The following is a 21,143-nucleotide window of genomic DNA, read 5'->3' as shown; positions in this document are numbered from 1 at the left end:
TTAGCTATGGGGCGGAGGAGGAGGAGGAGGAGGAGGAGGAGGAGGAGGAGGAGAAGAAGAAGAAGAAGAAGAAGAAGAGGAAGAGGAAGAGGAAGAGGAAGAAGAAGAAGAAGAAGAAGAAGAAGAAGAAGAAGAAGAAGAAGAAGAAGAAGAAGAAGACCTTTAGATACTGGGCCTACCAAAATGCACCCACACTAATATCCAGAAAGCAGTTATACTTAAAATATGTTCAATAGTCAGGAAATTCCTGAATCAGTAAAAGACAGCATGAGTTGGCAAAGCCCATCATGTCCATCTAGAAAAACCGCCATGAGTGAGAAAAAAGAGATGATAATAATAATAATAATAATAATAATAATAATAATATAACTAATATATATTAGCATATCCAGATGTTATGCAAATTGGTGTCCTGTTTTATCCTCTTTTTTGGTGATGAATTTCCTCTTTTTTACCGATGTGCAGTGGCCACCCTACCCTTTAACTTCCAGTCTCTCCTTCCTGGTCTTCATGAGGCCTGATACCCCTTGACTAATCTCCTTGGGTAGGGTGACCCTATGAAAGGAGGACAGGGCTCCTGTATCTTTAACAGTTGTATAGAAAAGGGAATTTCAGGAAGTGTCATTTGTATGCATGCAGCACCTGGTGAAATCCCCTCTACATCACAACAGTTAAAGCTGCAGGAGCCCTGTCCTCTTTTGTATCTGGTCATGCTAGGCAGGGCTCCTGCAGTTTTAACTGCTGTGATGAAGAGGGGATTTCACCAGGTGCTGCATGCATACAAATGACACCTGTTGAAATTCCCTTTTCTATATGACTGTTAAAGATACAGGAGGGCTGTCCTCCTTTTCATAGGGTCACCCTATCCTTGGGAAGATTGGGCGATTCTTTCTGGGTTGTAACAGAAGCCAAACCGAACTCCTCTTCCTTTGGGCATTTCCTGCCGGTCTTTTTCATTCTCGAGTCTCACCAAGACTTCCCCTTTCCCCAGAAATGAATTTCGACCATGGACGGACATCAAGCCAGTGAAATCTATCAAGGCCAAGTCTCAGTACAAACCCCCGGAGGAGAAGATGAACCATCAAACTAGCTACAGCACCCAGTTCACTGCAGAGGGTGCGAAGCCGGGCCCGTCCGATAACAAATTCCTCGAGCACAGGAGAATACGCAGCCTCTACAACGAGCCCTACAAGGAAGCTGCAAAGGTAAGGACGAAGGCCAGGTGTGCTGGGCAATCCATCTTCCGCCCAGCTCCCGTTACGGCAAATTAAAACGTCTTTATTTTATTTATTTGTTTACAATATTTCTATACCACTCCCGTTCCGAGGATTTTGGAGCAGTGAACCAACGAGGTAAAAGAAAAAGAATAAAAACATCATTAAAAAAATACGTTTTAAAAGAGCAGGTGCAGATTAAACCACGGTCGGTCATTCCGGTAGTGTGACCATAAGGAAAGGCGGACAGGGCTCCTGTATCTTTTAAGACTTGTACAGAAAAGGGAATTTCAGCAGGTGTCGTTTGTGTGCATGCAGCACCTGGTGAAATCCCATCTTCACCACAACATTTAAAGATGCAGGAGCCCTGCACTCTTTTCTATCTGGTCAAGACGGAAGCCCTGTGGGTGAGTGGTTCCCAAGTCTGGGAGACAGGCTCATGGCCTGTTCTGGATGGGGTTGCACTGCCTCTGAAAGAACAGGTTCGTAGTTTGGGGGTACTCTTAGACCCATTTCTGTCGTTGGAGGCTCAAGTAGCCGCCACGGCTCGGAGTGCCTTTTACCAGCTTCGGTTGGTTCGCCAACTACGGCCTCTCCTGGACAGGGATAGCTTGGCCACGGTGGTACAGGCATTGGTAACCTCAAGACTGGATTACTGTAACGTGCTCTATGTGGGGCTGCCCTTAAAGCTGCTCCGGAAGCTGGAGCTAGTGCAGAATGCTGCAGCTCGGCTGTTGTCTGGAGCTGCCCCTTTCCAGCATGTAACTCCTCTGCTGAGGGAACTGCACTGGCTGCCTGTTCGCTTCCGGGCCAAGTTTAAGGTTCTTGTACTTGTGTACAAAGCCCTAAACAACTTGGGACCAGGATACCTGAGAGCGCGCCTTCTCCCTTACCAACCTGCCCGGTCACTGAGGTCATCCGAGGGCCTGCTCCTGGTGGTTCCACCTAGATCCATCCTCCGATTGGAATCCACCAGGGGAAGAGCCTTCAGCGTGGTGGCCCCCCTCCTGGGGAACTCCCTGCCTCTGGAGATCAGGCAGGCGCCAACCTTGTACTCCTTTCAGCGCCTCCTGAAAACATCTTTATTCCAAGAAGCCTTTCTCTAACATGCAGCCTTGGATCTCTGTTTTTTCTTCTTTTAAATTTTGTTTTAACTGTTTTATTCTGTTTTTATTTTCATTTTATCTTGTACACCGCTCTGAAATTTTTCAATGGGGAGCAGTATATAAATATTATAAATAAATAAATAAGAGGGCAGGGCTCCTGCAGCTTTAACTGTTGTAATGAAGAGGAAATTTCACCAGGTGCTGCATGCATACAAATGACACCTGCTGAAATTCCCCTTTCAATACAACTGATAAAGACAAAGGAGTCCTGTCCTCCTATCCATGTGGTCATCCTAATTCTGGGAAACCTTCTTGGAACAATAATGTTTTCAGGGGAAGCCGAAAACAATACATTGACACCGGCCTGACCTCCGACGGTGGGGAATTCCATAAGAAGGGGGCCACCACACTGAAGGCTCTTTTCCTGGTGGACTCCAGTCGGGCCATAGGTTCATGAGGAACCACCAAGAGAGTGACCTCAAATGACCTCAGTGGCCAGGCAAGTTGGTGAGGGAGAAGCCGTTTAGCCTCTTGCACACACACACAAACCTTCATTTCTCAGGGGTTTGTGCAGGAGGTTTTCCCAGTGGGCTGCTTATGCAGGTGGCCAGAAAGCAGGCCAGGGAATTCATTCCAAGCCTCAAGTGATGACCTTCCCCAGTCTAGTGCCCTGCAGATATATAGGGCACATGTGTTGGATTTGGAGACTGCCCCACGGATGATGGAGTAAGTTTGTTTTCTGTTGCTCCGGAGGGCAGAACCCATACAGGTTCCAATTACAAGAAAAGGGATTTGGGCTAAACGTTAGGTAGGATGACGGTATGGAAAGGAGGACCGGGCTCCTGTATCTTCAACAGTTGTATCAAAATAGTATTTCAGCAGGTGTCATTTATATGCATGCAGCACCTGGTAAAATTCCTTCTTCATCACAACTGTTAAAGCTGCAGGAGCCCTGCACTCTTGACCAGATGCAAAAGAGGGCAGGGATCCTACAGCTTTAACTGTTGTGATGAAGAGGGAATTTCACCAGGTTCTTTATATATACAAATGACACCTGCTGAAATTCCCTTTTCAATACAACTGTTAAAGATACAGGAGCCCTGTCCTCCTTTCCACGTGGTCACCCTACATTAGGCAGCACTTCCTGATGGTAATAGCTGTTTCACAATGGAAAGGATGGCTCCAGGAGGGCTCTCCTCTGTTAGAGGATTTTTAAAGAAGAGGCTGGATACTAGGGCTTTGCACCAGTCCCCCGAACCGCTTCGTGGCCCGATCCAAAACTTTCAGATTGGGCCCGAACCGGTTCGCACCGATCCGACCCTCCCCCAACCCACTCCAGATTGGATCCCGGAGTGAGATCCAAACGGTCGGATCGAGATTCGCCCTCCATTTTGCCCTCCCTTCCCCACTTACTTGCCTAGGTAGGTAAGTGGGGACAAAATGGTGGGCGAATAATCCCCCTCCCTCCTTACCTGGCTCCACTGTGGCAGCGGGCGGCGGAGCCAGGTAAGGCCCCCCTGCCCCCCACCACTTACCTGCCTCCGTTGCGGTCCAGCACCAGCTTCAACTGAGGGCCAGGCCTCAAACCAGAAGAAAAGGCTGCGGCCTGCTCTTCCGGTTTGAGACCTGGCCCTCAGTTGAAGCTGGCACCGGACCGTGACAGAGGTAGGTAAGCCCCCCTGACCCCTTACCTGGCTCTGCCGCCGTATGGATTGTGGCAGTGGTGGAGCCCGGTAAGGCCCACCTCCCCCCCCACTTACCTGCCTCCATCGCGGTCCAGCACCAGCTTCAACTGAGGGCCAGGCCTCAAACCAGAAGAGAAGGCTGCGGCCTGCTCTTCCGGTTTGAGACCTGGCCCTCAGTTGAAGCCGGCACCGGACCGTGACAGAGGTAGGTAAGCCCCCCTGACCCCTTACCTGGCTCTGCCGCCGTATGGATTGTGGCAGTGGTGGAGCCCGGTAAGGCCCGCCTACCCCCCCCCCACTTACCTGCCTCCGTTGCAGTCCAGTGGCGGCTTCAACTGAGGCGTGGCCCTCAGTTGAAGCCAGCGCCGGAGGGGGGTAAGCCCCCCTGCCCCCTTACCTGGGTCCACCGCCATCGCTACACGGACTGCGGCGGTGGAGGAGCCAGTTAAGCCCTCCTCCCCCCACTTACCTGCCTCCATTGCGGTCCGGCGCCGGCTTCAATGGCCTGTTTCCACCCCCATCCCCCCCTGCCCCCTTACCTGGCTCCTCCGCCATCACCGCACAGATGGTGGTGGCGGCCCCAGGTAAGCCCCCCTCCCCCCCCACTTACCTGTCTTAAGAGCTCCGGATCGAGGCAAAGCGATCCTCTCTGTCTCGATTCGCTTCGTATCAATCCGCAGCTTCCCTGACCCTATCCGGCTCCACTGAAGCGGAGTGGAGCACAGCCCTACTGAATACCCCATCTATCAGGAGTGTTGTAGTAGCAGAGTTCCTGCACCAGCAGGGAGATGGACTGCATGATTGTTGAGGTTCCTTCTAATTCAATGAATCTAGGAGAGCCCTAAGAGTGTGGCTTACAATCGCATTCCACTGTAGGATCAGGCAGTTGGAGGCTGGTGGCTCCAATGTCAGTGGGGTAGTGAATCCGCTCTGGGTTTCAGTCAGGACCCATCAGAACTCTAAAGGAGCTATCCAAGGCATGGATTTGCTGGTATTTTTTGTATTTTGGCCCTGCCCCTTGAGTCTCTGGCCACACCCCCCCCTCTTGCCTTCGTCACCATTCCAAGAGCTTCTTCAAAAATTGAATGGAGCTTCTCAGGCTGTTGGTCCATGTAGTGGAAATGTGGAAGGCTATTATATTTCGAGGAGTTAGGGCTGCAGCAGTTCTCCTGCCCATGTCTAGAGTGCCTCTTGGGCCTGTTTGGGTATGCCTTTTTCCCGGAGCTAATTCTGTTGACAGCCTAAAGGCCCGTAGATGAGACCTTTGGCAAGATGGCAAGGCCATCCGAGAGCAGAGATGGGAGCCCTGTGACGGGCTGATGTCGGTGGGCTGGAGAATCCGCTCCAGGTTTCAGTCAGAACTCTAATGGAGCTCTCCAAGATGCTTCGTGCTTTGGATAGCTCCCTTGGCGTTCCGACTGAAACCCAGAGCAGATTCTCCGCCCCACTGGCCTTGGAGCCACCAGCTTCCACTGGGATCAGGCACAGAAATGAGCTCATGTCCACAGGAGAGCAGCACGGTTCAGAGAGCGTTTTCTTCCCTCCAATTTGGGCTTCCCCGCTGTCACCTTCTACTAGGCATCACAGCCTCCCGCAACCTCTTGAGTAATGATGTGGGTTTTGAATTGGAACATTTTCCTGTGCAAATTGGAGTTATTTGCATCAGGAAATGTTCGGTTTGCACTGGGAAGATTTCTGACGCTACAGAGAATGATCTAACATAGTGTGTTTACTTTACGTGCATTTAGTAAGCAGCGACGCTTCAAAAAGTACCCTCGAGTATTTGACCTGTGATATGGCAAAGGCTATCAATGGCTACTAGCCCTGATGGTTGTGTGCTATCTCCAGTATTTGAGGCAGTGAGCCTGTGTGCACCGGTTGCTGGGGAACATGGGCGGGAGGGTGCTGTTGCACCATGTCCTGCTGTGTTGGTCCCTGGCCGATGGCTGGTTGGCCGCTGTGTGAACAGAGTGCTGGACTAGATGGACCCTGGGTCTGATCCAGCATCAGGGCTCTTCTAATGTTCTTACTTAATGTGATTTCAATGTTATATAAGGTAGTTTTTTTTAAATTGAAATACTTATAAAGGTATAAAATGCAAGTGTGAAATACAAGTACTTAAATCGCCTGTACTTCGCTTAGCTTGTTTAAATTTAAGGAAAAATCCAAAGGGACAGAAAGCAGTCGAAACACCGCTAAATGTTAAAACGATAAATGATAATACCATATTTCTTCTATTCTAAGACGCACTTGCCCCCCCCCCCCCATAATAAACATCTCTAAAACCAGGGTGCGTCTTAGAATCGCAGGCGTGTTTATTATTTCTTAGAATCAAAGCTTTTTTTTCGGTTGGTGGTACTGAAATGAGTGTGCGTCTTACAATCGACGGCGTCTTCGAATCGAAGAAATGCGGTAATAAAAAAAGATTTGCATGAAATGCTGACAACCGCTCACTTAAATGTTTGAAACCGCTGAACCAGCCTAATACCGTATTTGCAATTGGCATCTATTCGTTGTTACTAATGAACATGAAATGAGGGGGGAAATCCATGCACTGGGGGGAGGGGGGGGAAGAAAGGTTGCCCCACATCCCTGCCTCCGAGGGATGTAATTCGGGGCAAGTCGTCCCTGACAGCGCGAGGGAACGTCCCTTTGAAGAAACATACCTATGTGTGTTTATGGGGAAAGTTGTAAGAGTCGTCTCACTGTCTGCTTTTCCCGTATTGATCCGTTACGAAGCGCAGGAGCTGTGCTGCAAATGAACTCCTGCCACCATTTGGCCATTCCTCTCTAAATCCCCCCTTTTTCCCTCCACCTCTCCTTGTGTGTCGCACGTACCTCCCTTTTGTGTCGGTGGTTTGTCGGTTGCGTCCAGGTGGAGAAGCCTAGCCCTCAGCCTTCCAAACCAAAAAAGACGACCACAAGCCATAAACCGCTGAAAAAGGCCAAAGACAAGCAGACGGCGTCCAGCCGGTCTTCTAAGAAAAAGAGCGCCGAGGCCCCCAGCGCCACGAACGCCGAGGAGAAGGAGAAAAGTAAAGAGATGAACAATAAGTTGGCCGAGGCGAAAGAGTAAATTTCAATGCATTTATTTGCTCTCTCACTCTCTCTTTCTCTCTCTCTCTCTCTCTCCTCTTTTCTTTTCTTTTTTAAAATAAAGGCCACAAAATTAATTAGAGGCTTCTAATCTGCTTGTGTTCTGATTGTATTAGAAGCTCTTTATGTTTGATTACCGAGGAGGATTAGAAAGCCTCATTTCAGGGGGTTGGCAGGAGGGCGAGGAAAAGGGACGTGAGGCAGGGAAAAGCGCAACGGATTACAGGGGTTTTCAGTTAATGTGCGTTAGGGATTTAGGAAAAGGATGGGGACAGGCGCTTAGGGAGAGAGAAGGATTCACCGCTCCCATGTTCGCCTAGGGTAAACAGGTTGAGTTGGATTTTCCCCCCTTCAAAAACCTGCGAAAGCTGTTGGACCATGGGCAACCATGAGACAAAAGCAAGGCGTATTCACACGCGGGGAAGGAAAATCTCTCTCGAACCACCGGTTCAGCTCCCATGAAAACAAATGGACATCTCCAGCCTACTGTTCCCCGGCCTGATTCCCTCCAGACAACTCCCAAATCCCTCAGCCAGGGATGCTGGGAGTTTTAGTCCAACATCTCCGGAGGGCCTCAGGTTGGGGAATCCTGCCGTACCCTATAGAGCTCTCATGAAAAATAACCTACACTCATGCCGCTAAATACTGAAGTTTAGGATTAAATACCTGGCGGAATAAGCCCTTGCAGACCCCAGCCGTGCCTCCTTAAGCCCTTGAGTCTCATCTGTCTAAAGCAGCCTTCCTCAACCTGGGGCGCTCCAGATGTGTTGGACTGCATCTCCCAGAATGCCCCAGCCAGCTGGGGCATTCTGGGAGTTGTAGTCCAACACATCTGGAGTGCCCCAGGTTGAGGAAGGCTTCTAAAATATGGGACAATTCCACATTTACACTTTGTGTGAGAAGGGCATCACCCATTTTAAAAGATGCAGGGACCAATCCTTTGTGGTCGTTAGAAGTGGTTTTGAGAATTGATCCCCAGTTTGCATCCTTGCTCGTGCATTGAGGGCCCAACGAGATGTGAAGGTAAATGCGTGGCTGTCCTGGATCGAGACCCACCGCTCCTCTTCTGTAACGCCTAGTGGATCTTACCTCTCGTTGTGATGTCACAGACTCCAGGCAGGCATTCTGCCTGCACCCATAAGAGCGACAAGTGTCACAGAAGCTGGTGACTCTGACCTCAGCGGGGCGGTGAACCCACTCTGGGTTTCAGTTAGAACCAGTCTGACTTGGATAGCTCTTTGGGTAGCTGCTTTAGAGTTCTGACTGAAACCCGGAACGGATTCACTGCTCCACTGACATCGGACAGCAGCCTCCCCTGGGCAAAGGCGTGTCTACAAGCCCCTGTCCCCAATAGCCTCACATGTCCGGCTCCTTGAAAGACCTTCCTGCATAAAGCAGGAATTGACTGCAGGTAGCTTCTAAGCATCTTTGGCTGAAGGCACGTCCAAAACCTCCCCACAATCAAGAACCTTGGGAAGGCAGCGATCCCAGACATAGTGGGCGTATAAACACATCTTCCAAACAATTGTCCTAATAGAATGATTTAACACTCTTTTCACAATCACCATTTCGCACGCCCCTTTGCCTATTATATGCATTTTTGTACACGTTTGGGGGAGTTGTGTCCACTGTTCGTCTGCGTTAACTCCCATTCATTTCGATGGATCTACTTTAAGTAGGACTAATATTGGACACAACTCTGAGATCGAGATCACAGTGTTTCAGAGAACAGCAGATTCCAAAGGGTCAGGGCCGGTGCTACCATAGAGGCCACTCAGGCGGTCACCTAGAGCGCCAAGGTAAGGGGGGCGCTGAATGTCGCACCCGGAAGCTGCTCTCCCACAACGGCTCTGAGAGGGCGGCTTCCAGGCGTGCCGTTCCAAAGCCACCCGCCTGCCCCAGCGTCCTGGCTTCGCTTCGGCTGGGCACCCACCCAGCCGAAGCGAAGCCATGCCCACCCCCCTACTCCAGCAACCTGGCTTCGCTTCGGCTGGGTGGGCGCCCAGCCGAAGCGAAGCCGGGACGCTGGGGTGGGCAGGCGGCTTCGGAACGGTGCGCCCGGAAGTCACTCTCCCAGAGTGGCTTCCGGCTGGGTGCACCGTTCCAAAGCTGCCTACCTGCCGGCCCACCCACCCCAGCATCCTGGCTTCACTTCGGCTGGGTGCCCACCCAGCCAAAGTGAAGCCACGCCAGGCCAGCCCAGCCCAGCGTCCTGGCTTCGCTTCAGCTGCGTGGGTGCCTAGCCAAAGCCAACACTGGGGGGGGGGGGTGGCTTTGGAATGGCACGCCCGGAAATCGCTCTCCCAGAGTGGCTTCTGGCCGGGTGCACTGTTCCGAAGCAGCCCCACCCCGCCCCAGCGTCCTGGCTTCGCTTCGGCCGGGCGGGCGAGATGGCACCCCGCGCCCAGGTACGCAGGGGTGGGGGTGGGTGGGTGAAAGCAGCTCACCTGCCTAGGGCGCAAAATAGTCTGGCACCAGCCCTGCAAAGGGTAACTAGGTTTCGGTTCACATATTGGTACAAAAATGTGAAATTCGGTACTCCTGCATTAAAATGCGAACTGAAACGAATTTCTCCATTCTTACTGCAGGCCTTCATGCTCAATCCGTGACCCACATGCCCAGAGATGTTAGGAGCAGGGTTTGCATGTACACCACACCCTCACCACTTTTTTTTTTTTTTTTGCCCTTGCAGGGGTTCACTAAACACCTGCATAGGGCAACAATGGCTGGAAAAGCTGAGGCATGGGGTAAAAATCCATCCCTCCGGCGGCCCCCAAAAGGCCCTTCCCCCTTCCCTTGGCCACACCCCCTTCTTTCCCAACCACCAATCATTTTATGGTTTCTTTCACATTCTGAGAGGGTGAAACGCTTCTGCTAAGGCAAAGTTCCTGGCAATGAGAGTTTTAAGCTAAAACACGCGGGTGTTTTTGATCTCACCCTTTTGCCTTTGGTCCTGCTCACTGAGAACTCAAGAACTGCTCTGTAATTGAGTTCGGCCCTTGGGCTAAAAAGGGGGGTTACATTCCTCTACCCCCACATCTAACGCCATTGATTGATTGATTGATTGATTGCATTTTTATACCGCCCAATAGCCGAAGCTCTCTGGGCGGCTCACAAAGAGACGCCATTGGCATCTGTCATGACTCAGGCCTCCCACACCAGGCCTTGTCGCACAAAAAAACCTCCTCAAGCCAAGCGCCACCCCTTGAACAACCTGAGGGCAGGGTAAAACACAACCTTTCCCTCCTATGAGTTGGTAAAGGCTAGAATCTGAATAAGCTGAAGGTTATTTATTTATTTATTTATTTATTACACTTACATACCGCCCCCATAGCCAGAGCACTCTGGGCGGTTGACAGAAATTCTAAAATTGAGAGAAAAACGAGTATACAAAATTTAAAATTCTAAAACACAGAACATACACTCATAAAGCGTTAAAACCCGTTTTTTAAAAAAACACTAAACATGTGGACGATTAAGATGTGCTGCCATACGCCTGGGCAAAGAGGAAAGTCTTAAGATGCATCAGAAAGTTATATATAAGGTGTCCATGATCGTACCTGTAGAGCAGGTGATAAAGCCGAGTGGACACGTGGTTTGAGGTTAGAAAACAAAATAAAATGTTTAATTTTTGTTTAACAGGTCTTAGTTACTTCAAATTCAAGTTAACCTGCTGGATCTACTAGTTTTAATAAAAACAGTAATCTTAAGTCTCTTAAAATCTTATCCCTTTTCATTCTCCACACCACCGAACATCCTAGCTGACACTCCCCACTTCCAACCACTAACCAACTCCCCCCCCAAGCTCTAGACTCCCCCATTTATACTCCTCCCACAGCATCATCAGGCCACACCCACTCAGTCCAACATTCTGCACTCACTAGCAGGGCCGGTGCCAGACTGTTTTGCGCCCTAGGCAAGGTGAGCTACTTTCACACACACACACACACACCCCAAAATGCCAACTTTGATTTTTAAGAACCTATGTTTCCTGGAAAAAGCTAAGAAGCACAAAACTTGAAACCGCTAAATTTATTTTAAAGTGCAAGGAATACGTCATGCCAATTATAGCAAACAAATTGGAAAGGGACGTCTATGGGTCTAAAATGCATTATTTAATAGGAATATCACCTCCAAATCAACCCCCCAACTCACACACGCGTGTACACACACACACTCAGCATCACTCACTCCAAACAAACACACACATGAACACATGCATTCACTCAAAGACCCCATGCACCCCATTCACCCAGACATTCTCTCTCTCTCTCTCTCTCCCGGGCACATTCCGGAAGTCCGAAGGTGGAGCCGCCCCACCCCCACCACAGCGTCCCCGGCTTCGCTTCGGCTGGGCGGGCGCGGGGCGCCATCTCACCCACCCAGGCCCAGCTGAATCCTCGGGACGGGCTGGCTCACAGCCAACAACGCGTGTGAGTGCTGCACTGCGCCCGGCGCCCCTCTTAGCTTGGCGCTCTAGGCGGCCGCCTGAGTGGCCTCTATGGTAGCACCGGCCCTGCTCACTAGACATACAAAGGCAGACATACCTAAGGGAACCAAACTGTGGGGTGATGCCACAGCACCCAACGATGTGGAACCAGGATGGGGAACATCACTACAAGAAGTAGGTTCTACTAAGCACAAAAGAAGAGAAGGGGGGTCTAAGTGCATAGTTACCCTGCTGAGCAACAGCCAGACATTTCCCATTTCACATCTAGCTCGGCCCTTACCCGCTTTGGAAACTAGCAGTCTCTTTGCTGCGGGTTGTTGAAATGTCAGGTTTTTATTACAACAGTTTAGGTTCCCCAAGAAAATATCGTAACTTTTTTTTTTCAGCTGTCAGGTCTGCGTAGATCAGAATTTCAGAGCCAAACTGTTAACATGTGGATAATTTTAATATTATTATTTTTTAAAAAAAATCCTATGCATGTCTAAGAACTAAGCCTCGTTGAGTTCAATAGGATTAACTCCCAGGTATTTATCTTTAGCCTCACTTACCTGAGAATAAGCTGCATTGAATTTATCGGGGTTTATTTCTGAGTACACATGCATAGGATTGCACTGCTGAAGTGCACTTGCAGGACTGAAATGCATTAAATTAAATAAACTGGAATAACAGCACAATCCTATGCATGTAGTCCGACACATCTGCAGGGTGACAGGTTAGTTTATGGGACACTCTAAGGACACAACCCTATGATTGTTTAGACAGAAGACACCTTAAACCATGGCTTTAACCACAGTGAATAAGGCCTTTTGCTTTATTCACTGTAGTTAAAGCTGTGGTTTAGGGTGTCTTCTGAACACAGCCCGGCTTTCTGGCTTAACCACTGGGGTTAAAGTCATGGTTTAAGGTGTCTCCTGAACAAGCCAAAGAGAGAGATTAGTTCGCCTTTTTTCTCCGAGCTCCTCCACGATGCAAGTGCCACCCGCAGTAAACACATTAAAAGGTTATGCCAGCCAGAGTGAAGAGAAGCCGGTACGTTAATTGCTTTTTGAACGAAAGTAGCCAATTAGTTTTTTAAATAACACCCACAAAAGGGAATGGCAACAGGGGAGCATCAAAAGGCCAACGGTCCAGGGCTTCAGTTGCTATGGAGATGTTTGAGAAAGGAGTCCCCAAATCTCACGCGTGTTTAGACAGGAAAACGTCCCACAACCCACAGCAGTCTCCCACCAATTGTTCCACTGGTTTTTAAGGATTATTTCTAGAGTACGAGATTTTCAGAATGTAAATGCTCATTTGGAAGGTAGTTGAGAAAAAAGCAGAAATATTTGTTTGCCGGAATGCCAGGGGGTAGGAGAGCATCTCTGAAAGACTAGTAGGGGGGCGGGGAAAATGTATGATAAATGGGTAGCAAATGTTCTTGGCTTGACTACTGAACCGAATGCAAAAAATCGTAGTGTATTGTGTATGATGTGTTCTCTATGGCTTGTGCCCGAACGCTTTCGACTATAAAGTATGTGTAATGAATTCTGTGGTGTATTTCCAAGCGTAGCTGTATTAGAACTGTAGTGTATGAAGTATAGCCGGGATTGTGTGTATGTATCTAGCGGGTTGGGGGCGGGCAACGAGATATACCTCCAGTGATCTGGAGGAATTCAGGAGTATCCGTCAGGAAGCAGAAGCGTAGAAATTATTGCAAAAGTGATGCATCTTTTTTTTAAAAAAAAAAAAAAAAGAAAGACACACACACACACTGCATGTTTCATGAGAGATCTTCATCGGTTGATCCATAATGCTCATTTGCTATTCAGGATGCTTTGAAAAAGCCGCACGGACAGTGTTCTATTATGCGGATTTGCAGCGACGAACTATCTCATTGCTGAACATAAAAGGTGCGACTTCCACCCAGAAACATCTCATTAAGAACTTTAAGGAGAGCCATGCATGAAAGAGCTGGGCTAGCAGCCAAAGGGGACAGTTGACATTTTTGGAGAGCTTTTCTCTCATTAACTTATAAGCACTGTCAACCCATGGAAGCCCCAAACTTAAAGCTTCTGTGGGTCTTGGATTCTCAAATGCAGCCTCTTAACCATTGGTACGATTGCTACCGTTGAGTAGATTCGATCCACCATCGTGGATTCATTTCCCAAGCTGAAGAGGGGGGTGGGGGGGAATCTTCTTGTTCCATCTGTAAAGTTGTGATGCACAGAAGAGGTTGTGTTTTTTTTTGGGGGGGGGAGTTGGCTGCAGTTGATTTTCCAACCACTGGCAGTGGATGGACCAAACCAGTAACCGTAGGTCACCATTGTATTAGCCATTTGCATGACTAATACAAGAGTCAGATATTATTCAGGCTGGTGCTAGTAGAGAGTGGAGCCTTCGCTCCCAGGGCAAATAGAAACTTTGGAAGGAAGGGAGATTTTAATCAAAATGGTGATGCAGAAGCAAAGAGTTAATGCATGGGCCCAACCCTTAAACCACACAAATCAGGCACGTTAAATGCAGGCATGCCTCTCACCGGTTGGTCTAGTGTGTCCCTGAGTCTCATGAATGGGCGGTACGATGCTGACCTGTCCTTCTGTAGGATGCTAAACTACTGATCCATGTGATGGATGAAACAAAGGGGGGGGGTGTCCCATCACGTCCTCTGTTGAGTTATGGAAGACGCAGCCGAGCGCTAGCTGTTTTTTCTCTCTGGTTAACACCCAAGTGTCTCTTTTAAAACCAACCACAAAGCACCTGAAAACCGTCTCATTGTGTTGGATGCCAAGATTATGACTTCAAGCCATTTAGGTTTCGTTTCGTTTCGTTTTTCTGAAATCGGATCTGTGTCATGGCAAACTTGTGTAATGCATTTCTTTGCAGTCCTTGTACAAAACGTTGCTTGCTGGCTGGCTTCTTTTCTCTCCCCCCCCCCCCCGCTTTCCTTTTGGAATATTCCAACGCCTTTGTCTGCTTGTTTGGTCACATTCACTGTACCTCTTTCTTGTAATTCTCTCCCTCCGCCCCTTTTGCAAGATGGTGCTAAAAGTCCTTTCCATGGTTTGTTTATAATGCCACTCCCTTCCACCCCACCCCACTTCGCTTTGCAAAAAGAATGAAAAAATAAACACCACAATCACCTGCTTTGCTCACATCTGCAGTGTTTCTGTTGGGAAATTATATGGGGGGAAAGTGTCCTCCATCAAGACATGGATGCTGTTGATTCTGGGAGTCAAGGTAATTTGTGGCCTGGGTTCAAATGGATATGACCACCAATTTTTTTTTTTAAAAAAAAGTCTCCCTAAACCATGTTAAGGTTCACCATATGTCCAGACACTAAACTCAGTTTTGCTATTCGTATAATCCTGATCAGACCGTTATTGATGTATAGCCAATTGATTGTGCTGTGCTTGTGGATTTTGCTTGCTCGAATAGGGGGTCACTTTTTATTTTTTAAATTTTTTTTGTCCTGGACAATGATAAATAAATGCTGAAGACAAACACACACGTCCTGGATCTTAATTTTTTCCCCAATTCAATAAGGCAAACAAGTGTTACTTCGATTGGTAAGTTGGGTGAGAGGCTTTAGATTCGTACGGCAGAAATAATGAGGGAACAGTATAATTTGATAAATCCAAGGCCACCTTCTCACATTTATTTTTCATACCCTGCTAGGAAACAACACACCAGACGCACAATAGGCTAAAACTATGAAGTTTGCTGCTCGGTAGATGGAATGAGATTGTAAAGGATTTGCAAACCCGAAAGGAGAGCAAAACAATGAACCTGGTCACTCAGAGGAGGGCAACCAGGATGATCAGGGGTCTGGCAACAAAGCCCTATGAGGAGAAACTGAAAGAACTGGGCAGGTTTAGCCTGGAGAAGAGAAGATGGAGGGGAGACATGACAGCACTCTTCAAATCCTTGAAAGGTTGTCACACAGAGGAGGGCCAGGATCTCTTCTCGACCCTCCCAGAGTGCAGGACACGGAATAACGGGCTCAAGTTAAAGGAAGCCAGATTCCGGCTGGACATTAGGAAAAACTTCTTCACTGTTAGAGCAGTATGACAATGGAACCAGTTACCTAGGGAGGTGGTGGGCTCTCCCACACTAGAGGCCTTCAAGAGGCAGCTGGACCGCCATCTGTCAGGGATGCTTTAGGGTGGATTCCTGCATTGAGCAGGGGGTTGGACTCGATGGCCTTAGAGGCCCCTTCCAACTCTGCTATTCTATGATTCTATTTCTTGGATTAGGACTCTTTTAATGTCTTGGACTGGATCCTTTTAATTAGATCACACTTTAATCAGTAGATTCATCCACTCGGGTTTGAGTTCGTTAATCAGCTAAGGACCATTTTTCAAGCAGAGGGGACTACCAGTTGAAGGCACGCTTTTTCATAGCCTATTTTGATTCTGGTGTGTTCTTTTCTAGTGGGGAATGAAAATAAATCTCGATCAGCTAAAAATTATTTAAGCAGTTGACAGCCGCATTTTTAAACACACAGCACCTCGATGAAAGAATTAGCAGGGACTGTAGGTGCACATCCCAGCAGCCAGGTGGGAGTCAAAGGAAGATCAAAGAATAATATTTGATTTGTCTGTATAAAATGTCGGTGGTTTCGTCCAATTGGCGCAACATTTAGGTGCTCAAAGAAATAAAGCAATCAAATTCACTGTTAGAATTAAAAATACATAATGCAGTGAAACAACAAAAGAGCTAAATCAATGCATGCATCCCAGATGAATGGGAAAACATTGCCCAGGGAGCATTCATACAACCAACCTGGAGCGGGACCTGGATTTGGGCCATCTGAAAGCCAGTTCACACATTGGGTTGGATCCAGACTTAGTCGTTCTTCAAGTAGACCTATTGAAATCAGTAGGACAACAATGACTAACCTGTGCCCCACTGATGGGTCTACTCAAAGCATTACTACATCTGGATCTAACTCATCATGCTTTCCTAGGTGTACACCCGATCAGTACCTTCTGATTTAAGTTACCTCAAAGAGTGGTCACATTCCAAGGCTTAATGGTGTTGCCTGGAAGGCGGGCAAGAGATTCAAATAACAACTCCTAATGTAACCTGGGGACGAAGAACAATAGATTGCTCTGGATTAACCTCAATTCAGGGCAAATGCCATGAAAGTGTGTGGAAAGGGTCAAGCAAACGCATCAGTGGAAGAGGTCTGTGCATCGTAAAGATTTCTTCTCCATTTTTCTTTATCGAGAAAAACTGGAGGGGAGTGACCGTGATTCCGAGCATGGTGCGAAAGAAAAAGGATCGTACAAACTGGATGAAATTTCCGCTTGCAAACCCGTTGAATTTGAACATCCGCAAAAGGAGTCAAATCCTTTGACATTTCCACAGGAAGCCCAGAAACACGACACGGAAAATGCCCCCGCTTCTCATTTGGTGCCTCATGCTGGTACTCCAGAATCCTGCTGAATGTGACAGTTCTGTTCAGCTGTCATGATTGATAGAAAAAATAGTGGACCATTTGCCTTTCAATAGTTCATAGTAAGCCACACACTCTATATTTTAGAAATAAATACCCATACCAACACATCTGGCTGTCCATTTCACGCGCCGTGCGTTCAACCGTTCATGCCATAAGAGATGCATCTGCTTTCGAGGGCTGGAGGGCTCTTTCTTAGTTTTGGTACCGTTGACTCAAATGCCGCCTGTGCCAAAAGAGAGCATTTCACCAGGTGCTGCATGCATGTAAATGACACCTGCTGAAATTCCCTTTTCTATGCAACTGTTAAAGATACAGGAGCCCTGTCCTCCTTTACATAGGGTCACCCTACCCTCAGCAGCTAATAACAGCTTTGGGTGGGGTTGAGGTTTATGCATTGAGAAACCAGCATGGGGTGGTGTTGGAGTTAAACATGGCTCCTCCACATTACAACCTTAATCCAAATTGCTTCCCACCCCATACATACATGGTTGCCTCTAGAACAAAAATTTAGCTGGAGATGCAGCCGCCGATCTTTGATGGTTCCACCCTTAAAGGCGACTTAGAAATCATTTTAGGTAGATGCGTAGTCTGGCTCTAAATCTGAATTTTTGCAGGCAAGTTTAAATTAGGAAAATATGCAATACCCGTCGCCACAAAGGCCAGACACTTCCGCCTAACCCACCGAGAGGAAACACATCACCCAAAAAAGAGGACAACCATTTGCATAACATTTGCATATGCTGATTGATATGTACAATGCACATTTTTAAAATCATCACGATAATGCAAATAGAAATGCAAAACCTCTCACCATAGTGAGGAAGGTTGATCAGGTGAGCTGGGTACCTGCTCCATTGTCCATCCAGGTGCTAACTCTTGATTCTTTGGTTTTACGCCAGATTTGAACCTGGCGGCCCATCAGAAAGCTGTCCTTGATGGCTTTTTAGCATTTAAGGCGGTAGATGAATGTTAACAATAAATAGTAAATTACTAGAGACCTGTCCTCTGTGAAGTAGGACACCTTGCCACCTTGGTTCTGGAGAAATTGATAGATCAACTTAGCTTTGTGCTTATAACTCTCTTAGGCATCACAAAACAAACTCTAGGAGCTGAAGCAAGACTTAAAGATATGTGAAAGAATGGAAATGGCTACAAACATACCCCAAAACTTGATTATCTGTGACACACTTGATGAAAACTAAAAGAATCCTTTTGGGGAAACCTTTGCAAATAAGGCGGAATCAACTCATCCTGCCATCTCTGTTTCTTAAATCCCGACGTCTGTCTTCATTGCAGGGCATCCGAATTTTCTGGACAATGTAGCAGGATTTCACAGCTCTCGCCATGAGACGGCATTTGCCAACATCCATTGCCTGCTTTAAGGGAAGACGCCTGCCAGGACGTCATTTTGCATACATTCAAAATTGGGTGGAGTTCCAAAATGCGGATGTTGCCATTTCAGAACAGAGATGAGGAATTTTGCCCGCCTGCTAGAAACCATTCAGTTCACTTTAGCACTGGCATGTGGAAAATCAGGACAGGAACCATGGTCACTGAAAAGGGAAAAGTCCCCAAAATATAATATACTTCAACGTCACAGGAATAGTTGCAATGTTATCCGACTTTCGAGAAACCGAGAAAAACAAGAACCCTGCTTTTTTGGCTGTGAAATTATCATCGACTGTTTGAGCACCGAGACACGCATAGACGTGAGCCGAAAGCTAAAATCCAACCCCATCACCAGATATATCCTTTAAACAACTCCTTCCTGAGTTCCAAATGTATATCTGCACCAGCAGTTCTGAAGTTCCATTATCTGAGTGATCATTTTTCTTCTTCCGCATCTCAATTCAATGAAACTTCAGTGCAGCCTTAGCCATGCTGGCTGGGAATGATGGGAGTTGTAGTCTCGACATATCTGGAGGGCGCAAGGTTGGGGAAGGGTGATTTCGTGCATCACGTTACAGCGAAACAATTCTACCTACTCTCACCGATTTCAACATGACCCCGAGCACGCACGACTCGGGGAGGACTCTAATCTTATTTTTGTTGTTGTTTAGTTGAGATTCGTTTTTGTTAATTTTCTATGCAAGGTGATAATCAATTGGTAAGTGCATTGAATAGCTTGGATGGCCTCCAGAGATCTTAAACTTGCTTTCGCGAATTCTGGGACAAGAGGGATCAAGATTTAGCGAAACCGGGTTTATTTTAAAAGGCTCCAACTGGTATCATTCATTTAAAACAGCCTTTGAGAACACGATCAACTTCGGCTTCATGAAAACAACAGGTTGCATGATGTAATTCCATGCTAAACACATATCTCACTGCTGTTAGGTGCAAAGGGTTTGGGGCTGTTGTTTTTAATCAGTCTTGTAGAATGACAGCTTCTTCTGTACTTGCAGGGCCCCTGATAAAACCCCCGGTGCTACAGCCAAGGAACCAAGTTCCTTAGAACGTGACCAACCGACAGAAGTGAAGCCTCTGCCCTCCATTCCTGAGGAAGCAGCTGGGACAAGCATGTAGCCTGCATGAAACTTGTAAAGACTTATTCGACTGAGATATATTAAAAAATCAATCAATCAATAAACTGGTGCTGGAAACTCTGTGGTCTCTGAAATGGTTTATTATCATCACCTCGCTTTTCTCACTCCTGGCAGTTTTTCTAGACGAACATGATGGGCTTTGCCAAGTTATGCTGTCTTCTATATTATTATTATTATTATCATCATCATCATCATCATCATCATCATCGAAGTGATTAATGCCTCTCTGCGAGAGGGAGTGGTCCTGGGTTGTCTGAAAGAGGCGGTAGTGAGACCACTCCTGAAGAATCATAGAATCATAGAATAGCAGAGTTGGAAGGGGCCTACAAGGCCATCGAGTCCAACCCCCTGCTCAATGCAGGAATCCACCCTAAAGCATCCCTGACAGATGGTGGCCCAGCTGCCTCTTGAAGGCCTCTAGTGTGGGAGAGCCCACAACCTCCCTAGGTAACTGATTCCATTGTCGTACTGCTCTAACAGTCAGGAAGTTTTTCCTGATGTCCAACTGGACTCTGGCTTCCTTTATCTTGAGCCTGTTATTCCGTGTCCTGCACTCTGGGAGGATCGAGAAGAGATCCTGGCCCTCCTCTGTGTGACAACCTTTTAAGTATTTGAAGAATGCTATCATGTCTCCCCTCAATCTTCTCTTCTCCAGGCTAAACATGCCCAGTTCTTTCCTGGAGAAATCTTCCCTGGACCTGGTAAATCTGAGTAACTACAGGCCAGTGGCAAATGTTCCCTTCCTAGGCAAGGTCCTTGAACGGGTGGTTGCGGGTCAGCACTAGATAATCTGGAGCTGACCCGCAATATAAATTTCATTTATATACTGCCCCATAGCCGAAGCTCTCTGGGCAGTTTACAAAAGTTTACAATAAACTGAAACTCAATCCAGACAAGACTGAGATGCTGTTAGTGGGTGGTTCTGCTGACAGGATGGAGGGTGTTCAACCTGTTCTGGATGGGGTTGCACTCCCTCTGAAGGAGCAGGTTCGTAGCTTGGGGGTTCTCCTAGAACCATCTCTGTCACTTGAGGCTCAGGTGGCCTCGGTGGCACGGAGTGCCCTCTACCAACTTCGGTTGGTGGCCCAGCTACGCCCCTATCTGGACAGGGATTACCTGGCATCAGTTGTCTACGCTCTGGTAACCTCCAAGTTAGATTACTGCAATGAACTCTACGTGGGGCAGCCTTTGAAGAAGCTGCAGCTTGTGCAAAATGCAGCGGCCAGATCGATAACCGGAACCAGAAGGTTCAAACATATAAGACCCACTCTGCCCCACTTGCATTGGCTGCCTATACATTTCCAAGCCTGATTCAAGGCACTAGTTTTAACCTATAAAGCCTTACACGGCTTTGGACCACCATACCTGATGGAACGTCTCTCCCGATATGAACCTACACATACACCACACTCAAGATCTAAGGTCCTCCTCTGGGTGCCTACTCCGAGGGAAGTTCGGAGGATGGCAACAAGGGAGAGGGCCTTTTCAGTGGTGGCCCCCCAATTATGGAATGATCTCCCCGATGAGGCTCGCCTGGCACCAACACTGTTATCTTTCCAGCGCCAGGTCAAGACTTTTCTCTTCTCCCAGGCAGTTAACAACATATGCT

General features: G+C 47.7%; 1 protein-coding gene across 1 annotated transcript in view; it reads left to right on the top strand.

The window, feature by feature from the left end:
* The window catches only part of MAP6 (microtubule associated protein 6), a 67,550-nt gene extending 48,022 nt beyond the window's left edge, over nt 1-19,528 (top strand). Inside the window, exons 2-4 of the mRNA XM_063127269.1 lie at nt 992-1,205; nt 6,881-7,077; nt 19,394-19,528. Coding sequence (XP_062983339.1) covers nt 992-1,205; nt 6,881-7,077; nt 19,394-19,514 — 532 coding nt within the window. The 3' untranslated portion in view covers nt 19,515-19,528. The remainder of the gene's footprint in view (nt 1-991; nt 1,206-6,880; nt 7,078-19,393) is intronic.
* Nucleotides 19,529-21,143: the final 1,615 nt, after the last annotated feature.

This window comes from Elgaria multicarinata, chromosome 5 (genome assembly GCF_023053635.1).
Source record: "Elgaria multicarinata webbii isolate HBS135686 ecotype San Diego chromosome 5, rElgMul1.1.pri, whole genome shotgun sequence".
Lineage (NCBI taxonomy): Eukaryota > Metazoa > Chordata > Lepidosauria > Squamata > Anguidae > Elgaria > Elgaria multicarinata.
The sequence above is the reverse complement of the archived record's forward strand: the minus strand, read 5'-3'. Positions and strand labels throughout refer to the sequence as shown.